Source organism: Setaria viridis, chromosome 4, assembly GCF_005286985.2.
Source record: "Setaria viridis chromosome 4, Setaria_viridis_v4.0, whole genome shotgun sequence".
Lineage (NCBI taxonomy): Eukaryota > Viridiplantae > Streptophyta > Magnoliopsida > Poales > Poaceae > Setaria > Setaria viridis.
This window is the reverse complement of record NC_048266.2, coordinates 7,124,860-7,132,402: the sequence shown is the minus strand read 5'-3', so window position 1 is coordinate 7,132,402 and position 7,543 is coordinate 7,124,860. Positions and strand designations below refer to the sequence as shown.

At 54.5% G+C, this 7,543-nt stretch overlaps 1 protein-coding gene across 1 annotated transcript; it reads right to left on the bottom strand.

Moving 5' to 3' along the window:
* Nucleotides 1–2,960: 2,960 nt before the first annotated feature.
* Nucleotides 2,961–4,960, bottom strand: LOC117853377 (uncharacterized). Its single transcript, XM_034735756.1, has 2 exons — nt 3,531–4,960; nt 2,961–3,495 (listed from the first exon to the last, which is right to left on the bottom strand). Exons 1-2 carry the CDS (start codon nt 4,958–4,960, stop codon nt 2,961–2,963), a joined length of 1,965 nt encoding a protein of 654 aa, XP_034591647.1.
* Between the last annotated feature and the right edge of the window lie 2,583 nt (nt 4,961–7,543).

The following is a 7,543-nucleotide window of genomic DNA, read 5'->3' as shown; positions in this document are numbered from 1 at the left end:
ATGCATTCCAAAGGCAGATACACCAGAATCTGAACCAGTGGAAAAAATATCATCCCAAGCACTAGTTTTCTTACCAGAAGTGGATGGCGGTGGAGGAGTTTGCAATTTTACTGCACCAAACTTGTCATCATACAGTTTAAATGCAGTAGACAGTTCAGCTCTAACATTAGTGAAGTAAGCAGAATAATCAGTACCAGTAAGACTAGATAACAACATGAGCATATTTTGAAAACCTTTCAATTTAGCTCTAGGGTCCAATATGAATACAACAGAATAAAGCATAGGAATGTCTCTCCAGTACTTAAGATAGTAATCTTTCATAGGAACAACAACATGCCTAAGCAATTCATCATTTTCATAATGTTTAAGATGCTTAGCAATCAAAATGAGCTGATGCAACATAAGTGGAGAGGTAGGATAATAAACACTAGATAGTGCAACAGTACAATTATAAAAGAGTTCCAAGAAGGATAGCATACTCTGTGCAATAGTCCAATGATCTTCTGTCAATAGTAAAGGATCTCTTTCACCCCTAGGATAGTTAGTCTTGATGAAAACATTAAATGTCTGTCTATAAGGGAGCAAATGCTTGAGCATAAGATAAGTGGAGTTCCACCTGACTTCCATGTCCAAACCAAACTTTCTAGGATGAACATTCACAGCTAGACAAAATCTCTTAAATGCAGCAATGCGCTGGTTAGAAGCATTGATGAAAGATATTGCAGATCTAAATGCATCTAGATATGGCTCAATCAGATTAATGGCAGATTTAACCATGAGACTGATGATATGACAAGCACAACACTGATGTAAGAACAATGATCCAGCATAAGCAGCTAATTTAGGACTAAGTTTCTCCATAGCAGTAGAATTAGCAGAGGCATTATCCAAAGTAACAGAGAACACCTTTGAAATCAAACCATACTCCTCTAGTACACTAGTCACACAGTCAGAAATGTTCTGGCCAGAGTGAGATTCATCAATAAGCCTTAAACCAATTAACCTCTTCTCTAATTGCCAATCAACATTAACATAATGAGCAACCACACTAAGGTAATCTTCCTTAGAATTACCAGACCAGATATCAGAAGTGATAGACACAGATGAAACGACAACAAATGATTCAATAAGCTTAGCACGGCAATCAGTAAAGTACTTGCACATATCTCTAGTGGTTGATTGCGTAGAAACAGCAGAAAACCTAGGATTATGAGCAAGTTTAATATACTCTTCAAAAGCAGGAGATGCACCAAAATATAGAGGAAGATCTAGTCTAGCAATCAAACGACATAGTTGAGTACGAGCTACCTCAGCAGAGTAATCCCATTGACGGACAGAACCGTCAGGGTTGAAATGGATCAGAGACTGGGAATTACAAACCTTAGCCCTCCTGTTTGGGCATTTCTCAACATGCCTGTTGAGATGGCCAGTGCCAATGGAAGATCTTGCAGCATATATAATGCCACAATGATTACACTTGGCAGAGATCCTTACCTTCTTCCCATTGATGTCCTTGAAGATCTTTTCAAAGTCCTTCCAGCACTCAGAGGTGGTGGAACGGGACCTCTTGGTGCCGCTGCTCACCATGTTTGGATCAACAGGTGGTGCTTCTTGACCAGCAGGTGGTGCTTTAGTCGCAGCTATGTCGATTGGATCGACAGCGCTGCGACCAAAGAGCTCGTCCCGCTCTACCTCCATGTCACTCTCATCATCACCTCGCTGGCCCATCATCCGAAGCTCATCGTTGATGGTGTGCTCCTGGAAATTGTCGCCGCCGTCCATCGCCGACGCTCTGGTCCCTCAACGGATCAACCTCGAACACAAAACAAGAACGAATCAGGAGAAGAACACCAACAAATTAGTAGAAGAACACCAGCAGACAACAACGCAACGGCTTACCAACGAATCCGGAGCACCAGAGCGCACGGTGATGGTCAACGAACAACGGATCTGGAGCACCAGAGCTAGGGAGGAGTGAGAGGAGGCAACAGGACAGTGGACAGAGGAGTGGGTGAGAGCGAGAGGTGGGGGAAGAAGACAACAACGCAACGTCTTACCAACGAATCCGGATCACCAGAGCGCACGGCAAGGTGAACTAACAACGGATCCGAACACCGGAGCTAGGGAGGAGCGAGAGGAGGCGGGGGTTGGGGGAAGAAGATGACACACCAACGAATCAGTAGAAGAACACCAACAGACAACGGTCGAGAGGCGAGGGAGGCTAGCGGCGCCGGTACGCGGCCGACGCCGGCCTTCGGTCGTCGGAGAGGGAGGAGGCGAGAGGAGGCGGGGGTTGGGGGAGGAAGAAGATGAAACAAGAACGAATCAGTAGAACACCAACAGACAACGGTCGGGAGGCGAGGGGGGCCAGCGGTCACCGGCGAGGGAGGAGACGAGAGAGCGAAGACGGAGAGGAGGAGAGCCAGAGGCGGCGAGCCGGCGAGGCGTGCGAGAGAGCGGAGGCGGAGAGCCAGAGGAGAGCGAGATCCAGATCCAAAGCGAGAGCGGCGGGGAGGGGAAGGAAATAAGGCTACGGTTTGCGGTCGAGCGGGGCGAGGCGCGGCGGGCTTATATACCCCCTCCCCAACAGCTCGATCCAACGGTCGGGAGGCGATGGGACACCGGAGATCAACGGTCGGGAGGCGAGGGGCGCGGGGGTGTCGGGCCAGCATCGGGTCGGCCCAAAAATCGTGCCGGGCTCGTGCTGGCCCAGCGTGCCGGGAATGCGGCCCAGGCCCAGCACTATCATCGTGCTGGGCCAGCCCGAGCACTATTCCCCTCGTGCCAGGCCCATGTTCATGCCGGATTTTTTAGTGCCGGGCCTCGGGCCGCCTAGTGGGCCTGGCCTACTTGGAAAACTTTGATGGACTGTATGAACTCACACATGCAGAACAACTCACACAGCCCATGATGGCGACGCACACTAAGAGAGCGTAAATTGGGTGGACCGGCCAGATGTGTTAGCGGGTGATGCCGGCGTGAGTGGCAAGCGCCCACAGCAGCGTGATGAACTCGCCGCCCTGCGCCAACGCCTCCGCGTGGCCGTCGATCTTCTCCGACGGCGCGATGTAGATGACCAGCTCGGTCCACAGCTCCGCAAGCAGCGCCCAGCCGTGCCCAACGTTGCCGCCATCGAAGCCGCAGTCCTCCAGCAGCTGCTTCCCCAGCTCGGCGCCCATGTTCGCCGCCACGTCCGGGTCGGGGCCCTCGATCCTCATCACCTGATCGAACCTGGTCTCCGACTTGCTCCGCCACCGCTTCCTGCTCAACGCGCTCCGAAGGGCGCGCTTCACGCACTTGTACACGCGCTCCGAACCCTCCTGGTTCTCCGGGAGGAGCTCCGGCGCGCACGCCACCAGGTACGCGCAGTACCTGGATAGCGTCGTGGCGACCGTCTCCTCCGCGCTCCTCGTTGTCCCCGCCGCGCCCGCGGCGTTCTTCATCTCGAAGATGCTGGTGGCGATGTGCCACACGAGGATGACGTGGGTGACGCTCCTGCTCTCGCACGCCCACAGGAGCTCCTGGTGCACAGGAGCTCCTGGTGGCCGCGGCTGTGGAGCACGGCCACCCCGTTGCTGAGCGGCTCGCCGCCCGTCGCCTTCGCCGCGAGGGAGGCGAACACCGCGCGCTTCACCTCCGCTGGGACGCGCACTGATGGCGCGCCAAGGAACCGGTGCCGGAGCACCTTGGAGATGACCACCCACGGCGTGTGCCTGCGAAGGTCGAGCACGCACACCTGGTTGAAGCGCATCCCGGCACGCGGCCTGCCGACCCACTTCGCCCACAGAAGCGCGCGGAAGGACTTGCTCACACACCGCAACGACTGCCACGTGGGCCTGCGCGCGTACTCGCACAGCATGGACACGAGGAACCAGTCGGAGAGCACGTACACCACGAACTCCCACGCCTCCATGAGGATGAAGGTGAGGAAGAGCATGAGGCTCACGAGGATGTTGAAGGACGAGAAGGCGATGATGACGGTCCTGAGCAGCTTGTGGCCGAGGCACCGGAGGAGGTCGATCGCCCGGCGTGACAGCGTGACGACGTCGCGGGCGAGGCAGCCGATGATTTGGAGCAGGCGGCCGTTGCCGGTGATGAAGAGCACCATGATGGCCTGGTTCACCATGATGAGGAACACAAAGAGGTAGTTGCCGACCAGGAACCACGGGCTGCACAGCACCACCGGGACCACCGAGTGGTAGTAGTCCATGACGAAGTTGAGCTCCAGCTCAACCACGTGGAACGCCCTCTCCGTATGGTCTTCTCTTCTTCTGTCCTCATCTCTGTCGCTGCTGCTGCTGCCCGCTTCGCGGTCATGGTCGCCGTCACCGCCGCGAAGCCCTCGGAAGATGAGATCGCGGTTCTTCACAACCACGTCTTCGTCGACGTGGAGGTTCTCGAACCTCACGCGCAGCAGCTTGAACAGAGCAAAGGCGAGGCAGAGATCCTTCAGTTTGGGATGGTCCGTCAGCAACCTGTCCGCCGGCTTGCCGTCGCTTCCTTCCGCCAGCTCCCATATGTCGCCCACGGTGACGAGATCCTTCTTTATCTCCTCGTCCGACTCCGGGAGCTCCACCTCCACACGGTAGCCGTCGAGGCCGACTTTCCTCTTGAGCCTGTCCTCCCCCATGACTGCGTACCAACACTTCCTCAGAAGCACGGCGCCTTCCTCCCGCTCGTCTCTCAAGTCCTCGTCTTCCAGCATCTGGGCGGTGTAACCCACGACGAGGTGAGTGTTCTTGCCGACGGCGAAGGAGCGCTTCGCGACCTCGACGGTGGCCACCCTCTGGGCGGCCTTGATAAGGGTTAGCACCCAGAGGATGATGAAGCCTGGCCTCCGGAACCCGTGCATGTACAAGTAGATGAGGTAGTCGATCCACCCGATGCGGACCACCTGGTCGATGGCGTCCCAGAGCGTCTGCTGCTGGTGCACAGTGCGCAGCGGCTGTCGGGGATACATCCTCAATACCCGTAAGGAAGGAAGAACTCGGACTCCTACTAGGATTCCCCTGTAATCCGACTAGGACTAGTCCCGTGTACTCCTACTAGGACTCCTCCTTGTAATCCGACTAGTACTCTGCCCCCTGGAGTATATAAAGGAGGGCAGGGGTACCTAGCTCGGCAGGTTAGACCTCAAGGTCATACCCCCCTCAAAACAGATCCCTACTCACCAGAACATACATCTATACAAGCCAACACACAGGACGTAGGGTATTACGCGATCTAGCGGCCCGAACCTGTCTAAATCGTGTTCCTTGCGTCACCATTGATTCCTTGATTCTTGACGACCCTTACCGCATAAAAGACCACCTAGGGGGTACCCTAGGTGGGTTGCCGGTCTAAAACACCGACAGCTGGCGCGCTAGGTAGGGGAACTCGTCGAGTTTCTCAGCGCGAACTCAATGGCACGGTCATCATTAAGCCCGTCTTCGCTATCGAAGCGGGCGCAACCTTCATTTTTGGATCCTGGCTCTGCATCGCAGATGGCGCCGGATCGTTCCAGCGTCAGATCATCAACTTCGACGGCGACCTCGGGTTCCACTGCAATTTGAACTCGAACTCCAACGGTGACTCCGGGTCCGACTACAACTCGGAGTCCGACGGCGACTCTGGGTCCGACTATGACTCAAAGTCCGACAGCGACTCTGAGTTTGACTACAACTCGAAAGTCTGACTACATCGCAAGCTCGCCGACGACTACGGGCGGCTCGCTGATGATTTCATCGACTATGTCGTAAGCACGCCAACTACTCCAGCCAAGCATGGTCTACGCTCAAAACGCATCCTTGTCTTGAGGTCTTGGATTAGTCCGACCCTCTAAGCCGGGGGTCAGGCGATTCGAAGCCTTGCGGCAAAGGGTCGGGCGCATCCGACCCCGGGACCAAGGGTCGGGCAAGGCTGATTTCCATCCTCAAAGGGTCGGGCATGTCTGACCCCGGGACCAAGGGTCGGGCGAGGCGGAGTTCCACCCTCAAGGGGTCGGGCGCATCCGACCCTGGGACCAAGGGTCAGGTGAGGCGGAGTTCCACCCTCAAAGGGTCGGGCGCCTCCGACCCCAGGACTCGGGGTCGGGCGAGGTGGAGTTCCATCCTCAAAGGGTCGGGCATGTCTGACCCCGGGACCTTGGGTCGGGCGAGATGGAATGAACTACTCCTCGCCCATGTCAAGACAACCACGATCAGCTTGCTGACCACTCCGTCAGCTACGGGAAGCTCGTCGACGACTTCAACTCGTCTCGACCAAAAATTAGTTGGGGCAAACTTTGCATCACCGACAACTAGTCAGAATCGCCTCCGACTAGTCGACTTCGTCAACGACCGTCACGGCTTCGTCAACAATCATCCACGAATCAAGCTAAGTCACTTTTCTAAATTATTTTCTGGCTTATTCTCCGTTTGCGTGCAACACGCGCTCTACTCGCCGGAAACTCTTGCGCGCAACGCGCGATCTATTCCCCGGAGGGCAGCAAACTCTTTCACGGTACCGCGCTCTCTTTTTATCGCAACATCGAATTTTCCTTCTTCTCGAGTAGTACACGCCTTAACTCGTGAAAGCCTCAGGCGCATCTGTCACGCCTAAGCCCATACACGTATACGAGGCCGATCTCACACACGCAGCGGCAACGGCTACCCAGAGACTGAGAGCCTAAGCGTAACAGGCTAACTACTCGGGAAGAGTATGACCGGAATAAGAGCATGACACAACTTTCATACTGATCATTGAATAAATTTTAGCAGTTTTAAAATCCTACAAATATGCTACATAATGTACGCATTTTTTCTTTCAGGTCGAGCTTCAGCGACGCTAAGCATGCCTCCAACGGTACAGGCTAGTTCCCGAACTCGAGGGCTAAACACCAATCAGTACTCGGAATATCTCCAGTAGCTCAGCTAGCTCCCAGGCTCGGGGGCTGGACGCCACAAAACCACTCGACGTGGCTCCAACGACTTACCTGGCGCATAAGCACGGGGGCTGGACGCCGCAAGACTACTCGAATGATGACCTGAGTGAAGGTTCAAGACCCTCAGGTTGATTATTCAATCAATCCAAGTCTTGGGGGCTGATAAGCTACACCCAACAAATCGATTTTTTCAAGTCGAAAGAGGAAGATTCAAGATTTTAACCCTCAGCCTGATTCTACGATTCAACCTAAGGCTCGGGGGCTACTCCATATGGAGTGCGACTTTCGCCGCCCTCCATACACGAAGACTACAATATCATGTTGATCAAGACTTTGAGCACATCATAGCCTCATGGCAGCTTTGAGAAGCATTGAAAGATTCAGTCTGACAAAGTACTTGAAGAGCACCAAGACTACTCGGCGAATATCTCAAGACTACTCGAAGGCTGCTGCATTCGACTATGAAGCGCTCGGGGGCTTGTCGGGGATACATCCCTAATACCCGCAAGGAAGGAAGAACTCGGACTCCTACTAGGATTCCCTGTAATCCGACTAGGACTAGTCCCGTGTACTCCTACTAGGACTCCTCCTTGTAATCCGACTAGTACTCTGCCCCCTGGAGTATATAAAGGAGGGCAGGGG

Excerpts from the sequence above, each read along its gene's own strand:
- LOC117853377 (XM_034735756.1), bottom strand. The coding sequence starts at position 4,960 with ATGTATCCCCGACAGCCGCTGCGCACTGTGCACCAGCAGCAGACGCTC. Across the intron at positions 3,496-3,530 it reads CGCGGCCACCAGGAGCTCCT|GAGCGTCACCCACGTCATCC; the intron begins GTGCACCAGGAG and ends GTGCGAGAGCAG.